General features: G+C 51.9%; 1 protein-coding gene and 1 long non-coding RNA gene across 8 annotated transcripts; one reads left to right on the top strand and one right to left on the bottom strand.

Annotated features, from left to right (window-relative positions):
* Positions 1-540: 540 nt before the first annotated feature.
* On the top strand, positions 541-2,201 carry LOC129211225 (uncharacterized). The gene is made up of 3 exons (XR_008578780.1): positions 541-1,039; positions 1,661-1,817; positions 2,072-2,201. It is a non-coding gene; the product is annotated as an uncharacterized LOC129211225 (long non-coding RNA).
* A 1,077-nt stretch (positions 2,202-3,278) lies between these two features.
* Positions 3,279-17,435, bottom strand: GLYCTK (glycerate kinase). 7 transcript variants are annotated; one of them, XM_054837915.1, is made up of 8 exons: positions 17,421-17,435; positions 15,903-16,797; positions 15,463-15,559; positions 11,036-11,147; positions 8,724-9,120; positions 8,215-8,366; positions 6,200-6,375; positions 3,279-5,614 (listed from the first exon to the last, which is right to left on the bottom strand). In XM_054837915.1, exons 5-8 carry the CDS (start codon positions 9,008-9,010, stop codon positions 4,709-4,711), a joined length of 1,521 nt encoding a protein of 506 aa, XP_054693890.1. In that variant the 5' UTR covers positions 9,011-9,120; positions 11,036-11,147; positions 15,463-15,559; positions 15,903-16,797; positions 17,421-17,435; the 3' UTR covers positions 3,279-4,708. The 7 variants fall into 7 exon arrangements, with proteins under 7 accessions (XP_054693890.1, XP_054693888.1, XP_054693889.1 ...); XM_054837913.1 differs by lacking the exon at positions 17,421-17,435 and adding an exon at positions 17,276-17,376 and having other exon boundaries at positions 16,029-16,205; XM_054837914.1 differs by lacking the exon at positions 17,421-17,435 and adding an exon at positions 17,276-17,376 and having other exon boundaries at positions 15,903-16,205.
* Positions 17,436-17,457: the final 22 nt, after the last annotated feature.

A 17,457-nucleotide genomic window follows, 5' to 3' on the forward strand; every position in this document is an offset into this window, starting at 1 on the left:
GGGGCTGATACAGCCCTGGGGGTGCTGGCGGTGGAAGCAGAGGGTCCCTGGGCTGGAGGAGCCCCTGGAGGGTGATGCTCTGGGATGGGGATTGGTAGAGGGGAGGTCTGGGGGGTACCACAGGACAAGTCTTGTCTCAGCTCCAAGGGGAAGCCTGGGGTGAGGGGCTCCTGTTAGCTGGGAGAGTTGGGAGCAAGTGCTGATGCCCCGCAGGACTCCCTCTCCAGCGGCTCGGGGGCCTCCCACACTTTCTCCTGGCTGAAACATCGCCTCTCTTCTCTGTTTGATGCAGGGCTCCCCTGTCTCCCCACGGACCCCGCAAAGGGGCTGCGGGGGGGGGGTGTCCTGGGGGCTCCCCGGGGCCCAGCCCCATCCCAGCGGGGGCCGTGGCAGCTGCTGCAGGGGGACTGCCCTGTCACCCTGCCAGCACGGAGCGAGTCGCAGCCTGCCGTCTTGTATGGCTTTTTATTCCTATGTGATTATACATCCCACTTCATATAGGGATTGAAGCCGTGCAATACGCCGGGGTCCTACGGCGGAGAACAGCCCCTGAGCCATGGGAACTGGCTTCGGAGGAGCCACCAAAGCTATCCCCTGGGGTGCGGGAGGAGAGCTGCTGGCCCCAGCCTGGGCTCTAGCCTAAATCCCAGGCTCCCCAGCCCTCTCGGGGCAGGTGAGGGGTGCCATGTTGCTTTGGGGTGAGGCCCAGCGCAAGCCCACCCCTTGCATTGCATCCCCTTGCGAGGGCGGGCCTGATTCTGCACCGTGTCTGCTGTGGAGAGCTCTGGCAGCTGCGCTGATGGGCTCAGCCCCAAGGTGGGGAGGTCCCTGGGGAGCCCCTCGCCTTGCTTTTGCCCCCCACTATCCCAGGAGACGGGTGACAGCCTCCTGGTGAGGGCACTGGGAGGAGGTGCTGCTGGCAGGACAGCAGGAGAGGAAGAGGAGGAGGAAGGAGCTGGGGAATGGCCACAGCAGCAAGGGCTGCCCCAAGCACGACGCTCTTCAAAGTTTGTCAAGAGGCCTCAGCCACTCTTTCAAGGTTTGCGTTAAATCTGTCACATTAGCGAAAATAGTGAAAATTACCTGGCTTGTGGAGGAGATGAAAGGCAGCTCCCTTCCGATCCCTCCATAAAGGAAGGGCCCCATTAACACCTAGTGAAATATTAGCTATTAATCAGGCTCTGTGCAAAATAAAACCATCCACATTTATCATTATTGGATCCTTAATGAAGTGATAATGGGAATGCTGGGGAGCTGTGATATTAATGTCTCCTAAGAGGCAAGAGCAGAGCCAAGGGTGGCAGCCAAGATTTTTAATTTACTGCCAAAAGCTCGTGCTGTTAATAACGCAGTTACTTCTCCCGGCCATTAGCACTGTTTGGCTACGAGCAGCCCACTTAAGAGAGCGAATCGACCCTGAACACGCCTGGGCTTTGCTCGCCCACTCCCTGCCCAGCGGCTGGGCGTGCTTTTCCCGACAGCTGTCCCTGCATCCCCTGCCCGGGTGCGGGGATGCGGCCAGGGAGCTGTTGGCCATCTCCTTTCTGGAAGCTGGCTGGTGTAGAAAGAGTTTTTGCTTTGCCAATAAAAAGGACAGGGACTGGGAGCACCAAAACCAAGCAGCTCTTGTCCTCGTTCTTTCTGTGACTTGTCTCCTTAGGTGAAAGCGCCCCTCACGTGATGCTAATATCCCAACCAGGACAGTGCGGGCAAGCCGCAAAGCCCTGCTCAGCTGTGGTGACTCACTCAAGTTCCGACGGGAAAGTCATCGCTCCTGGCAGGCTCTGACAGCCCAGAGGCAAATCAGTACGTGGCAGGTAAGTGAGGCTGTTGCATCTTTAGATGCAACTGTTATCTCGTAAATCCTTGTAAAACCTGACCAGCGTGGTCCAGGTGTATGCTGGCTCATGCGTGGGGTCTTCTGCTGTCAGCGAAGGGACTGCAGGTCAGAGGGAGCTGGCTTAGGGCTGGAGCAGTAACATGCAATTCTGTGCTGAGCATAGTCCAGAGGAATAAAATGATGCCTTGTTTGTAAGGGGTGCACACGCTCCAAAGCTCCTTTCCTCCCTAGGCAGAAGATGCACCAAGGTCCATGCAAGCAATCTGTCGGAAATGGAGCTTCGCTTTATCCAGGCAGAAGCATCAGAAGAGAAAAAGTGTTTCTGTAACCCAGGTGTCCTTGGTCAACCTCCCCCTGCCCTGCTATCTCCTCATTAGAAAAGAAGGGACAAGAACAAAAACCGTATATAGAGGCCAAACGAATGTAGATGTGAAGTGCACTTCAAACAGCTCCATCCTTTCAACAAACCTTTTATCAACCTTCTCTCCTCCCCAACACAAACTCTTTTTAATGATGAGTGAAAAGGCACTTTTTAGAAAGCAAGGACACTGCTCAGGGTACGTGTGGTATTAGCAGTGTAGGCATTTCCCAGGAGAAGCCAGCGAGCCCTAGCCCAAGGTCTTCTGAACTTGACTGCGACGCAGCGCAAGCAGCGGCTCCAAGGACTAGCGTGGCGCTCGGTGATGCGGCAGGGCTGTGGGCAGAGCGCCGGGGCATGGCGGGCCCAGGCTGGCACGCTGGACCTGCTGCTGAAGATGCCAGTGACCCTTATGTCAGGCACCTCGGCCCAAAACTGGAGTCACTCTGGATTTCACCGGAGCAGAACTGGACAGGAAGCATTAATGTTTTGGAGCCAGATTTAGCCAGTTATCCTGGCTGCAGCCCAGACTTTTTGGCTGTATCGTTGCTTGTGTTAGTGCCCCCGCGGTGCTGGCATGCCGGGCATGCAGCAAAAGCCAAATGCTCTGAAACCCGCTGGTGACCTCCGGAGAAAAACGCGCAGCACAAAGCAGCTTCTCCTGCGCAACCACCGCCTGACATCACGGGGGCACAGCGAGCTTTAGAACGCTTGGCAGGCTTCTCCCAGCAGATCTCAAAGCCGTTTGCCAGTGTGAGCAAGTTCAGGCATGTTACAGAAGACCTTCAGACTCAGAGGACAAATGAGATGCGTGGATGAGTTTAAACCACCGGGGTAAGACCAGGGCTTTGAAATCCCCAGGCTTGTGCCTTGACACTATGTCTGGGCTGTGGCCCAGACAGTCCAGCTGCCAGCCTGGCATCGATAGCGGGCCCCGTGACGGTCCTGCTGATATCCCTACTTGTTAGATATTGGCTTCAAAACCAAAGCAGGAGGTGTCGCATCCTCCTCAAAAATCTACCCTCCGATCAATCTCGGAGCAGGGTGCAGAACGACTGTTCAGTGAGACACCATGACTCGTGGTGTTGGCAGGATGGTGTATTTATGTCACAAGATGAGATCAGCCACATGGAGTAGGTCTGTCTGTCTGGAAAGAGTCTAAGTCAAGCGTGTCCTATTAAATTAGGGCTGGATTTTCAAAGGAGCTCAGCTCCCACTTAGGCTCTGTAACAAACAGGCAGATATTCAAAAGGAGTCGAATGTGTTGGGTCCTACTGGCTGCTGAGCTGAAGCCCTTTGAATATCCAGCCAAAACTGTCACTGTGCCTGTTGCTACAGGCAGAGCCCTTCTGAAATCCCGCCCCACCATGGGCTCCGTGTCCTGGGAAACTCAGCTGATCTCTGCTTTCCCACATACTGCACTGCAGTAGGTGATGAAACCGTGATAACCACCGCATCCTTATACATGCGGGGAAGCGGCTCCCTGTCAAAGCATGGCTCCAGCAGCTTTGCCCTTTGATCAGCTCAGCAGCATGGGTCAGGAGAGCCGAGCGTGAAGGTTTCCTTGCCTTTTGTTCTGCAGAATTAGTGGAGTTAATCAGAGTGACAGTGACTTCTGCCTCAGCGCAGAAGAAAGGTCAGTGGCTCAGCCTGGATGCGCAACTGTTTTCTAGGCAGTTGGAAAACAACACTGTGAAAGCTCATGGCATACACGCTGCAGGCCCGGAGGCTCTCCTGACAGGGATCAGTGGGGAAGATGTCCAAGCGGAGGGAAAGAGGCTGGAGGAGAAGGGCTCAGCTGGTTCACCACTGCACCTCAATCGTCCCCTTCCTTATGCTGCACAGTGAAGGTATACCACCCTCTCTGTCACTGCACTGCTTGCGTGTCACGCGTCAGGATGAAACACTGCCGATGTGCTCCTTAGCTGTGCTGCTGGGTGTGTGTCGTGCTGGGCTTGGGACCTCTGTGTCACCTCAGGCACCCTGGTGTGGGAGCAGCCGCAGGGCACTGCGTGGAGCTGGTGCTGGGTGCCCCCTTCCCACTGCGTCCCCCCGTGCCTCCGGCTGGCAGGCCGTCCTGTTGCTCTTCCATCCTTCAGTCACTGTGAGGCACTTTGTGAACCTGCAAAAGCCCCCTGATGAGCTGCTCTTGAGCTGGGGGCACTGGCGGTGCAGCAGCCGCAGCGAGGGCTCTCCCTGGCAGCCCGACCGCGGCCTCACTTTCCTCACGTCTTCTAACTGTAGTGGAAGCAGACACAGGAGTGGCGGCTCACAGCACAAGTGTTAAATGTGGCCTCCGTGTCCGTAATGTGACCTCTTACCTTCCTCTGATCCCAATTACAAGTGCTTGCTTTTGCTGTGGACATCCACTCATGTGTTTAATTAGTGGATTCTTTCTGTCAAAGATATTAGCAGCCTTAACAGTGAGCCTTAATTTAAGTGGTTTACATTTGTCTGCAGTGTTGAGGCCTTCATTTACCCCCAGTCCTAATTAAATGCAGAGGGAGCTCTCACAATCTCTCTGTGGCTCTAATTAAAATTGCCTGGATGTCCATGACATTGGTGCCCGTCAAGCCTGTCACCAGGAGGTGATGCCCACCTTGGAACTGGCTGAAGAACGTATAGGAGTCGTTGTTGCTGAGAAAAGCCTCCACATCGAGGCCCTCCTGCAGCGCCTCATCCACCAGCTCCAGGCTGCAAATGGCGCCCGCTGCCTCCGTGGGCCCATCCTGCCCGTCCGTTCCCCCGCTGAGGAAGACGATCTCGCACCTCCCTGGGGGGCTGCTGACTTCTGCAGCCTGTGCCCTGTGCAGCTCCAGCCCCACACGCAGGGCCAGCTCCTGGTTCCTCCCTCCTTTGCCGGTTCCTTGAAGCTGAACCGTGGTTTCTCCGCCGGCCAGGATGCAGACTGGTCTTTCAGGTCCTAATCCTCGCAGGGCCTGTAGAAACTTGGCAAGGTTCAAACCCGGGATCCCTAGCTCTGCCACCAGCTGCCGGAGATTCCCTCTCACCTCATCACCCAGGGGCCCTTCTCCGAGGCCGGCAAAGCCCAGGCAGACCAGCCAGATCAGCTGGCAGTACAGCGTGGCGACGCAGCCAACTTCCCCACAGATTGCTGCGCTCAGAATCAGAGTTGCGTAGCCCAGGCCCTCGGCTTGGCGTTTGGCCTCTTCTAAAGCCAGTGTGTTTGACCCGATGATGATGTTGCAAACGTGGGAGTAGTCTTCTGGAGCATTGGGCTTGGTGGGAGAGCTGGACAGAACTGTTTCCACTGACTGGGGCAGGTTGTGTAGCAGGTTGTATTTGGCGAGTATCTGAAGGCAGTCTTGGACGCTGTGGGAGCTGGCAGCAGTGGGCCCACTCGCTATGATGTCCAGGGGGTCACCAATCACATCAGAAAGGATAAGGCTCACCACCTACCAAGAGAAACACCTGCAGATTATTGTGGGAGGCAGAGACAGATGATTGTGCAAGAGCCTGGCACAAGCACTGCTCTGAGTTCCACCTGCACCACCCTCATGTCAAAGCAGATGGAGACAGGGGCAGATCTTGGCCCATTTTTGTTTTAAGGTCCCAGGAGAGTCACCTTGCCCTTCTCAAGTTTGCAGATTTAAAACAACCTTTGACGTCGGATGGTGACCTAGTGTGGGCTCAGTAACAGCATGCGCTGAGAACAGTCCCCAGAGGAGCCAAGGATTGGACCCAGCCTCGAAAGCGTTGTGGTGGAGCACCAGCATGCTGGAAGTGCCTGCTGGGAGTGGTGTGATGGGACGGCTGACACTTGCAGAGTCTGGATTCCCCCTGCTCCGTCTCCGTCTTCCTGAGAGTTTGGGTCCTCAATGACATCTGAGCCACAGAGTCCCAAAACAGATTGCAAAGGTTATTCATTCATTGGGGGGGGGGGGGGAAACCCTGCAAGTACACTTAGGTCAGTTGATTAAACCCCTATTTTGAGGGCAGATGGGTGATCTCTGGGCAAGTAGGGGCTTCCCCTCCGTTACCTGTGCGGGATATGCGAGCCGGGCCAGCCCTCCACCCTTCAGCAAGGACAGAGTCTTCCGGACAATATTCAGCTCCTGTATGGCAGCTCCTCGGGAAGCCAGCGTCTTTGTGAGTTCCTCCTTCTCTTTGAGGAGGATGGGAGGGATGGGAGCAGGTAGCAGGGCTGATCCACCCCCTAGGATGCAGAAGAGATGCCAAGAACATCAGGACGGCAGGAAAAGGAGGACAGGAAGAAAGCAAGGCTGTTCAACGCTTGAGTCTGTCTTCCCTCACCAGTGTGCAGTGGGAAGGCAGAGGTGGTTAGAGAACTATGCTGAGATCTCTGCAGAATTTCATCTTCTTCACCAATGGAATTTAATCACTGCTGTCCCGCACTGTCTGTGGTCAGCTACGTTTCACCTGGGCAGCGTAAACCTCACCGGCCCAGGGTACCACATGCCTGCAGTGCTGTGGGGATGACAGAGAAGAGCCAGCAATTACTATCCCCACCACATCAGGCTTAGTGTGTTGTCACACTGATTTTTCAAGGGCTGTGAGCAGGGAGCGTGGGCTCCACAACTTGCACAGCAGTCAGTGCTAAGCAGATGGAGACACTGCCTGCTCTGGCTCCATTTATTCAGGACAGTGTGTAAAGACACCAGCTATGGCTGCAGCAAGATCAGAAACTGCTGAACTGCACTCATCTAGACCCGGGGGGTAAGGAAAGGGGGAGGGAGTAATGCAAAGGACAAAGCACGAAGAATCAGGGTGATAGATGGGATTCCCATTGGTGAGGCTGATACAAGTGGGCACTGGAAATGTGGAAAAGGTGGCAAGAAAAAAAGGTTCTATTGGAAAAGTGGAATAGATGGAAAATACAGAGGAGAAAGGAGCAAGAACTGAGCAGAGAGTGTATGGAAGTACAGCTGAAAGCTACTGTCAAAAGGCAAAGCCTGCTCAGATGTTTGAGACAAATCAGTATCAATAAAACATGATGAGCAAGAAAAACAAATGCAAATGCCTGTGTTTCAGTCAATAGCCAGGGATCTAGCAGAGACTCAGGAGCAGTTGGGGACCGGCTGCTGCGTGGGAGCGTGTGTGCATGGGGAGCCACAGCTGTGGGGAGATCCTGTACAGGCTCCCTGAAGGGCTGAGGAGTCTCTTGGAGATCCCTGTAGCCAAAGGACAGGAGGAAGCCCAGGGGAATCCCCTGCAAGTGCAGCTGGATGCCATTCACTTGGGTGTTTGCCTAACAGCACTGTTTTCTCTGTGCTAGATTGGGCTGCAGCATCCACACAGGAACCAGAGGGAAAATCACTGAGCAGAGGAGACCAAGGGGTTTCTACAGAGCTGCTCCAAGCCCTGCATGCTTTTGCCCTGTGACACCCACTCACTCACTCAGCCGAGCTCAGGCTGGGGTGACATCGCTGCATCCCTCTGATGCACAATATCTACCTTCCTTACCCAGCCCTGGGTCTGGGGACAGCCTGGGGGCCTAGCAGCCAGGGCCTGGGAGTGTTCAGCACTGACCCTGCAAGGTGTGCTGTGGCCTCATTGCCACTGCAAAACCCTGGAAAGGGTCAGTCCTGAATCTCAGCTTACAGACTTGCACCCCTGCACAAATTCGGAGCATGCAAGTCTACCAAGTGCTTGCTTCTCCAAGTCTGCATCCCCAAATGTAAGGAGGGGGCAGGAAGAAAGCATCCCCTTGCTAAGGGGTGAGAGCAGCTGGCAGGCTGTGCCCAGAGGTGCCATCTCACAGGGGTGGCACAACCGCAGGACCCAGCCTGTGCAGCTCAGCTTCTCCCCCATGCTGGGAGGCAGCGTGTCTGCTGCAGCAGCAGGCAGCCCTGTGCCCTTCCCTGCTGCATCCCTGGAGAAAGGCTGGCAAGAGAATGGAGAGGAAAAATCAGAGGTGCAGGTGTCAGTGCAGAAAGGGCCGGCACAGCACAGCGCTCCCCTGCTGCGTGGCCGCGTGTGGGCAGGCAGCTGGAGGGCCCTCAGCAGAGCCCGTTCCCTGGGATCCCCACGCTACCTGAGATGAGCACAAGGAGCAGGTCGTCCGCAGTCAGGCCCTCAGCCAGCTCCTGGATGGCAACTGCTCCTTTCAGAGCCTCTGCATCCGGGAGGTTGTTCTTGGCACCTTCAATGACCTGGATTTTGCTGCGTGGCTTCAGGAGCATCTCCCTGGTGAGGTAAGAGAGGCAATCACACTACTGACATGTGCACCTACACAGTTAGCCAGGCTGTCACTCAGCAGGAAAATGGGTTTGGTGCACAGCAAGTGACCAGGATAGGGAGGTGACCTTTGCTCAGTGTCTCTTCCCAAGAGCTGGGATTGCAGTGCGTCCAGTGCAAGACGTGGGCTGTGTCACTGGTGCCACTGGGATGTGATGGTGGTTGAGGACCAGGGCAGTGTGGTAGATGGGGTAGGCACCAGAGTGAGGGCAGCTGGAAAGGACTGAAGGGGTTCACAGCAACATCCCACAGAGGACAAATCTGGCAGCCTACCCCCCCAAACTGTCCAGATACAGCCCCACTTACTGCATTCCTGCTCGCTGCAGGCTCTCCTGGATGCCTAGTGGCACATTGATGATCCCCTGAATGAGGTGGTCTCCCAGGATTTCTTCTGCTGCTGCGGCCATCCCCAGCACGGCTTTGCCGAAACCCACCAGGTACAGGTCCCTCTTCACTGGAAAGGCCTGGCCCTTCACCAGCAGCTGAGGGCACTCACCTCCCTGGAGCTTCACAGCCCTCTTCAGCATTGGAGCCGGCCGGACGGTGCCCACTGCGCTGCGGAAGAGGGACAGTGCGTGCTCACGGAGGGACATGCTGCCCAGGGCGGCCAGGCTGAGTATGTCTGCTCGGTGGGGTGGGCTTGTACACACTCTGCTGACACTGGCAAGGCCTCAAGAGCTTGGGGCAGCCGGCACGTTCCAACCTGCAAGGGAAAGTGAACGTTTTTGCTAGCAGAAGAGACAGAGCTGTCACAGAGAGCACAGGGAGGGCAAAACACGAACCACGGAGCTCTAGTTCCTGTTTCCTCTAGATTACGGTGCCATATCAATGGCATTTTCAAACCTCTGTCCAAGCAGGAGGGAGGGAAGGACAGTGTCACGTTCAAACTACCTGTCAGCTTGTGGTTCCCTTGCAATCCCATCACCTCCCGCAGGGAAGGTGAGCCCTGCCAGCCAGCTTCTCCACCACTGTAGATTCACCACTGGCAAGCCATCATTTCTATTTGCTTGGCATTTGACGCCTTTCCAAACTGTGGAAGCTGCTCTCTGTCCTGGAGAGAGCAGGGCCTCTGGGTGGAACAGCTTTTCACTACATTAACTCCCTTCCTCGTGCTAGCCAAATGCTGATCTCATTCCCTGGCTGCGCGTTGCCCCCTGTGCCCCTGCAGCATCAGGCGTGGACTTTGGAGAAACAACAGGCTTGCTGGCTGCCTGCTCCCTTGCTGCTGGTGGCCGCAGAGAGACAAGTAAAGAGGCCTCCCCACCAAACAGCAAATTAACATAAGGCTTAATTCACCTTTATTTTTCAGTCCCCTCATTATCCATTACAATCACATTTAGAGCACAAATAGGACTTCAGATCCAGGCAAAGTTGCCAGACGTGTCTGTGAAAGCCCATTTGAGCTATTCTCTGCTGAGTATTAGCATTATACACAACAGAGATGAGTGTGGACCAAAGGATCTCAACTGCTCAAGGGCAGACACTTGTCCTGACAAAGGAAAGCAGCCCCTGCCAGCACGCACACATCTATTCCCTCCCAGCATTTCTCCTTCCCTCCGTTAACTGGCAGCAAGTTCACCGCTGGTTTCTCAGGATCAAAGATCCTTGTGATCTGCATCTCTCCCGCTCATGGCAATTATGGCACAGGCAATTAAGGCAGGGTGCCAGGAGGCTGAGGCAGCCCTGGCAACACACTCCATCACAGAACCGTTCAAAGTACCTGAGAGTGTTAATCCTCTCTAGTAAATGGATGTGTTTTGGTGCAAGGCCAGTGACTGGCTTCTTCTGGGAGAGCTCACAAGTCCAGAGGTCTCTTTGCCCTAACGCTGCCATAGCATTGCAAAGCATTAATCATTAAGCCAGACAAGTTTTCCAACAGCTTCTCTGGGTGTAAAATCTGCCTCATTTTGCTGCAAAACACCAAAGGCTCTGAAAACCTTCACACAAGCACCTTCTCAGGCAATGAAACTTGGACACATTCTGAAATCTATTGGACGGGGGACTTGCAGGTAAAACTGTACTGCGAATCATAGCTTTGCCAGAGGAAAAAATGATTTAATGCTTAGGAGAAACAGATTTTTAAAGGCAAAACCCAGGAGAGAGAAACTACCTATCTACGCTCCCTTTAGATACTGCTCAGAAAGACTGGCTTTTCAGTCATGAGGAGAGATAAGAATAAATAAAAGACAGGGTGTCCTGACCACTTTGTTACTGGAGTCCTAAACTTCAGGGCAGTTGGTGCTGCCAGCAGTTTAAACCACTGAGCCTCAGCCCTCTTACAATGAGGGCCAGAGTAACCCTGCTAACACCAGTGAAGTCAGCTGTACACCTCTCAGGAACTGAGATTAGCATCTCCGTTCCCAGCAGGTCCCCGATTCACCTGGCAGCACAGCGCAATCAGAGGAAGGTGTTACAAAACAGAGGTGCATCACGCCCCAGGTCGCCTCGTCTGAGCTGCAATACAGGGTTTGCAGAAGTGGTTGTAGAAAAAAGGCTTAAATGGAGCCAGGGGAGTTTAAGAAAATAAAACCCCAAAGCTTTTAACAGGCTCTGTCTCTGCCTTGATGTTTCTGTGCACGGCTGACCCTGAAGACTAGGAGAATTGAGCACAACCAGACCTGCAGCTGCGGCTCCTGTCACACACGCCCTCCCAGCAGCTCCGCTCAGCTCCAACTCCAGACACGACACAGCAGGCGTGAGTTGTTTAAAAGCAATCCTCTCTTACTGGGGCTGAAAAAAAATAAATGCCAGCTTAATTCATCTCACACTTGTGTACATACTGCTAATGCTTGCTCTGGAAAGCATTTCACTACAATAGCAGGCATGTAATCTGTTTTCTGCACTCTGAGCTCAGATTATATTTTAACCATCAAGGCCTGATTCAGAGTCTGTTGAAGTCAGCATGTGTCTTTCCATGGCTTCTAAGGATTTTAGGGCATGCTGCCTGCACAGGAGCCCTGGCACAGATCTTCATGCACAGGTGTAAATGCAGAGTAAATCTGGTGTAAAATCCCCTTGCAGCCAGAAGATATCCAACTTTACAGCAATGCAACGGAGAGCTGAATTTGGCACAGACCCATTAGCTTTGGAGGTCTCGGTGTGTAACTCCGCTCCTTGTCAGCTCTGATTAGACACGCAGGCTCACTGGAGGCTCCCCTTGGAACGGGGGTGCTGCTAATGCCACAAATCCATTTTTATGTAATTTATTTATACAGTCTCAGGCACCAGGTACTAAACGTCATCAGGGAACAGCTATAAATCAGTGCTATGAAATCCACCGTAGATATTAACAAAAACTAAAACTCCTACTCATTTTATTAGGGCTTTAAAAACAAGATCAAGAGAACTGAACATCACCCCACACCGAGGCACAGGCAGCCTTGGAAAGAAAAACAATCCAAATGGCAGCTCTCGGACTACCTCCACGGATGGTGGGTCTAGAAATGACATAATTGCCAGTTAGCTGCTATGTATTGCACGTGGGGAAATGACATCCTCACATCCCTGCATTTTCCTCTTTCCACTGCTGGCTGGGAGGAATCTGGGCTGGGAGAAGGGGCTGATGATGTGACTCATAATGCTTCACGTGCTAATCTTTGTTCCTCAGTTTCTCAGGGAAATCACATAGGGATAAACAAGCCCTCTTCTATATGGATATAAGGTGACAAGCGATAGGCAATAGTGGGGCTCGGATTTTACACCTTCCCTTTGTCCCTGCTCGGGATAATTTGGAGTTGGGGTACAGATAGTATTTTGGAAAGTTTACTAGAAGTTTGCACTAAGCTTAGGAGGAAAATGATGCTAAGAATTGCCTGTTCCAAAGAGCAGGAGGACTGTAAGGGGTTCAGATTAATCCCCTTTAAATGAAAACTTCCTCAGCTTTCATTGATGAGTAACGTTCACCATCTACATACTTGTTTGTGTGCATTACCATTATAAGCTCTTTCTTCACAGGGCTCCTCCTAAGCCTGCAGAAATTTCCACTGTTAACTCTCACAACAAAAAGCAGCAAAACCCCAGCTCCTCTTTTCCCCCATCTCTGGGAAACAGGGAGGGAGAGGAGCTGGACTGTGATAAAATACAGGCAAAGCGCTTGTTTGCATTACCTTTCATTAACTTTTTAATTAAAGCAATTCTGCAGGCAAGGAGCCAAAGTCAGAGACAGAAACAATCCAGCACTAGGGGCAGAATGTGATAAGCTGCCAGGTAAGTTGGATGGTGGCATGAGACCAAAAGCATGGACATAGGGGGGCAGAGTCTGAGCCATAAACTTGGAGTCACACTGGGGAGGAAAAGAGTGAACAAATGAGCTGGCTGTGGACATACAGTGAGAAAAATGAGCCAGCACCTCGCTCCATGGCAGGTACTTGAAAGCCAGAAAAATATTCCCTTCTAGAGGCCGGTCTGCCATGGCTGGGCAGAGCTGAGCTATTCCAGGTGCTGTGGTCGGGGGTTTGTTCAAGGGTTTGCATCACGGGCTTGTGGTTTTCTTGAAGTTGGGGCAACTGGGCTTGTTGCAGGCCAACCCAGTCACACATCCCGAGCGTCTCAGGTGCTGCAAGATCAGAGGATGCTGCAAGATCAGAGGATGCTGCATATTAATGCTCTGGGATGTCTAATTTAACTGAGATCTTCAGGGGTCTAAGGTAGTTTAATTTTAATGTCATTGGGATGTCTCTGGATTTCCTGCAGCGTGGCAGTGATTGGTGGCTGGCCCACTGTGTACAGGGTCAACTCCAAAATCCCTGAGGGGCTTGGAAAATGTTTGAGATGGCACCGGATCAAGCCCCAATTGTTTGAGGATAATTTTGAGCTCAAACTCTAAAAGACAGATTACATCTTTGTTACAGTAGTAAACTACCAGACACAGCAAGTTTTAGCAGTGTCTCTTGCTACTTGTTTTTCTTGCTACATGACTTTCTTCTGGCCTCTTCGTACGTAAATTACCGTTAGACTCACTGAGGCTTACCGCTTCCATTTTTCATACATTACCATGGGAGTTTACCTATGAAGTACAACAGAGCAGAGATTTTACTGCCTTAAACTCCCCTGTTCCCACTTACTGACACATCTTTTCCATCATTTGATATATCAACTCTTATTTGCCTGGTAAGCCCTGCTCAAACTCAAACTTGCTGCTCCAGATGGTCCCAAATGCATTACGAGAAAATTTTCCAGGAGATGCACTGAACCCAGGAGGAAAACAAAGCAGTGAAGGTTTGTTCCAAGTGACTATTCTGGGAGGATTAGATGGGGGATTTTTCAAGACTAATTTCTTTAAATGAAAATTTCAGAATTTGATTATTTTTTTAATCTGCACATGGATTTGCATAAAATTACCGCACTGTCTCATTCACATTTTGTAAAAGAGAAAATGTCTGCAGCTAGGATGGACCAGCTCATCTCTGCTCAGCTATGAAGGGTCCAGTACGCAAATGGGTGCGCAGGGACAGGGTGAAAGGTCCTTTTACCCTCGCTCACTGTGGTGCTTCTGCATCCGTAACTGCGAAAGAGGATGACGGTGGACAGAAGCAGTAGGATGAGACCAGGGTTTGCCAGGCAGGCAAGGGAAAAAAGTAGGATGGAGGGTGAATATCTTTGTTTCAAGAATATGCTGAGCTGTGGGCAACCTGGGAGTCCTAATTTCCAATACATGGCTTTCTATATGTTTCTTGGAAAAGAAATATGTTGCTCTCATGACTGATTTACTCACCAGGAAAGTGTCAACAAGGTTTCTTTGCCTTTGATGGGGAACGTAGCCTAAGGCCAAATGCAGGGAAGATAAGTGTTCTGTTCAGCATTTTATATATATAGATCAGTATCATTAGTAAAAAAATTAACTGGATTTGACATATGCATCTTACTAGTTTTTCTAGGTCACACTCCCTTCACTCCCTATATACCTTTTGGAAATGATTTTCCCATGCACTGGGGATTGCAGGGAAGAAAAACTTTTCACTAAAAAAATCCTTCTGTAGCTCAACACAGAACAGTACTACCCTGAAGCCAAGTCCATGCCAAGTCTACTTCCTTTCATGCTGTAATTTCTCAAACTACCTATTCTGAGTCAACTTGCAATCAAAGTTGAGAGTCATTTAAAATACAGGGAAGGATCATAGTATTCTAGAGAAGATGAAAAGTTGCCAGCCTTGAGGACTGGAATAATAGAAACGGGTTGAAATTCAATACTGCAAAACACAAGGTCATGCTCTTTGGGATTAATAGCAAAAAATTACGAGCTCCTCAGTTGGAAATAACATAAGAGGAGAAAGAGCCAGGAATATTAATCAGTCAAAGGATGATGATTACGGCTGCCCTCTAGGCTGAGACAGCAGAAAGTGGAAAGTGGTAGACAAAATCTACCTCGACTTTAGTGAGGTTTTTGACACCATTCTCATGAGGACACTGAAGAAGTGTGGGCTGGGCAAACACGCTGTTAGACTTGCTGACAACCAGCTTGACCACTGGGCTCAGAGGGCAGAAATCAGTGGCGCAGGGTCCAACTGACAGCTGGTAACCCACAGGGACTCTGTCGAGGTTTGTGTCACCCTACGGCTTCATTAGTGACCTGGAGGGTAGCGCAGAGTGCCTAATTTGGGGGAAGTGCTGACGGAGCCACCTTCCAGAGGAACCGTGATAAACACAAGGTCAGGGCCAACAGAACAGAAACCTGATGACGCTCAGCAAGGAGAAGTGTGAACTTTTTCTGCTGAGGCAGGATCCCCGTGCTTCAGGGCGGGCTAGGAACCAAGTGGTGCAATCAACTAAGGAGCAACTTAATAGCAGCTACAACTACTTGAAGGGTGGCTATAAAGACAGTGAAGATGAACCCTTCTTGGTACACTTCCTTCTCCCCACACTTCTGTGATTCCACATTGCAACAGCAGGGACAGGGTTCGATACTCCAGAGCACCACGCTTAGTTTCAAGAGCCCATAAAGAGATGCCAAGCTGTAGGATACAAGTCCTCCTCACGAGCCTTCAGTCATAACCGTCACCCACAGAGAATCATCACGCCCAGCAGAGTCCAACAGAAATATATTCACCTGAGCAGTGTCGTTTCCAGAAGCATCTCTCTGAAATTCACATCCACGCATTTGAGCAAGCACAGGTCTGTCTGTATTGTGCAGGTTACGGTGGCATCTAATATAGAAATGCATAGGTAGAATGACTGTATTTGATCAATGTTACTCAAGCAGCAATTAAACATTTTTTTCCATTAACTAGTTTTGCAGGGGCATTATCCATAATTCCCACTTAATGTGACATTTTGCTAGGAGATCCAATTATCCTGCCAGATAAATTCCAGCTTGGTATAAACTGACAAACTAAGTTCCAACGATTAGGAAGAAAGGCAGAAGAAAGAATAAAAAGGGAGTGACAAAATATCAAATCAACAACCCACGGTGTTATACAACTCTAAAACTTAGCTAAGTATTGTAGGTGTTTTGAAGTAAATTGTCTTATGATGGTATTGGTGAGTCACCTTCAGGGCCCGCATGAGAGAATCCAGGCTTTGATCATGCAATTTACAGCGTGCAAGAGGCATTCTGTTCTGCGCTTCCCTCAAATCTCTCCTCACACGGAAATCAATTGTAGGTTTTGACCCGACCTGCAATGGGGTGGCTGACGCCGAGACCCTCAGAAGTAACGAAGACGTCTTCTGTTGAGTCTCCCTAGACTCCGATGTGAAAATCTTGCCTCCGTTTCAAAGTAAAAATCGGTGAATCGTTCCGAAAAGCCAATCCCATCACAGCGTGAAAGGGTGAATCGGGCTGGATGTCTAAGCCTGTAACGATGAACTCTAATAAGCGAACAGGAAGGGCGAGTAATCTGAGAAAAGACTTTTGTTTCACTAAATTGTATATGCACATAAAATAATTAAGCGTTTGACTGAGGTGCAAGCAGACCTTTGACAATAGCTCCTGGACTTAGCGTTTGACCACAGGAGGGCAATGTTATTCTAAAAGCAAAATCAAACTCTATTCTGGAGACTATGAAAGGAAAATGCAGTTAACACTTATGAAGGCATCCATGGTTTGTGGTTTTTTTTCTTTTGATTCTGAGCTTCTGGGGGACCAAAATGACAAAAGATCTAGTGCTCTTCTAAAATTAAAATAGCAAGGTGCTGGAAATCTTTGGGGTGAGGCGGGGCGGGAGTCCCACAGCTACTGGACACTCCAGGAACAAGTTTTTAAGGTTAGAAATGTACAGAAAGGCCCATGACAAGAAAAAATAACATTTCCAAGGTGTCTGGATTGGAACACCAGCCTCAAAAGCCAAGGCGTCTTTCTCAGAGGTGCAGCGTGTGCTCATCCTTATCTGACGTCTTACGTGATGTCAGACAGTAGCTGCGGTGTTTCTGCAGTGCTGCGCGGAGGCTAGTTTTTAGAAAAATAAAAATTAGTGGGAAATAAAAATATGTAACAATAGAACTGAAGGGGGGGTGTGGGGGAAGCACGAGGAAGTGACCGCAGTGCATTTCCAGGGCGGGGATCCGGCCCGGCCCCGCGGCGGTTCCCGTTACGCGCTGCCGGGCCCCCGGGCGCCGCTTCCTGCCTGGGCACCGCGGAAAGAGCCGTCCCGTTCCGTATCGGGCACGCCACACGCCGCGTAATGCCGGCCCGGGGAGGGGGGGCGGTACCGGGTACCCGACACCGCGGCTTCACCCCGCGTCCCCCGGCCCTGCGCGGCACCGGAAGTGACGCCCCCCCCCAGCGGCGCGAAGCCGTTGCCCGCTCTACGGGATGACGTCGCGCCTTTAACCCCACTTCCCTGCACCTCGCGAGGCACGGATGGGTAATGACAGCTCGGCCCCGCCGTAGCCGCCCGGCCCTACCCTCGGTCGGCCCTTCCCACCTGGGGCCCCGCGTGGGGCAGGACGCCGACAGCCACCCCCGGCCCGGGGCAGGGCAGGCCTTCCTGCCACACTCAATATGGCCGCCGGGCACCGGCCATCCCCCCCCCGCGCCCTCCCCTATCCCAGCAGGCCGTGCGCACGCACCGCCCTCCCGCCGAGCTCCCCCAACGCCCCGCAGCGT

Source organism: Grus americana, chromosome 11 (assembly GCF_028858705.1).
Source record: "Grus americana isolate bGruAme1 chromosome 11, bGruAme1.mat, whole genome shotgun sequence".
NCBI lineage: Eukaryota > Metazoa > Chordata > Aves > Gruiformes > Gruidae > Grus > Grus americana.

Excerpts from the sequence above, each read along its gene's own strand:
- GLYCTK (XM_054837915.1), bottom strand. The coding sequence starts at position 9,010 with ATGTCCCTCCGTGAGCACGCACTGTCCCTCTTCCGCAGCGCAGTGGGC. Across the intron at positions 6,376-8,214 it reads GCTCCTTGTGCTCATCTCAG|GGGGTGGATCAGCCCTGCTA; the intron begins GTAGCGTGGGGA and ends TCTGCATCCTAG. Across the intron at positions 5,615-6,199 it reads GGCTCGCATATCCCGCACAG|GTGGTGAGCCTTATCCTTTC; the intron begins GTAACGGAGGGG and ends TTCTCTTGGTAG.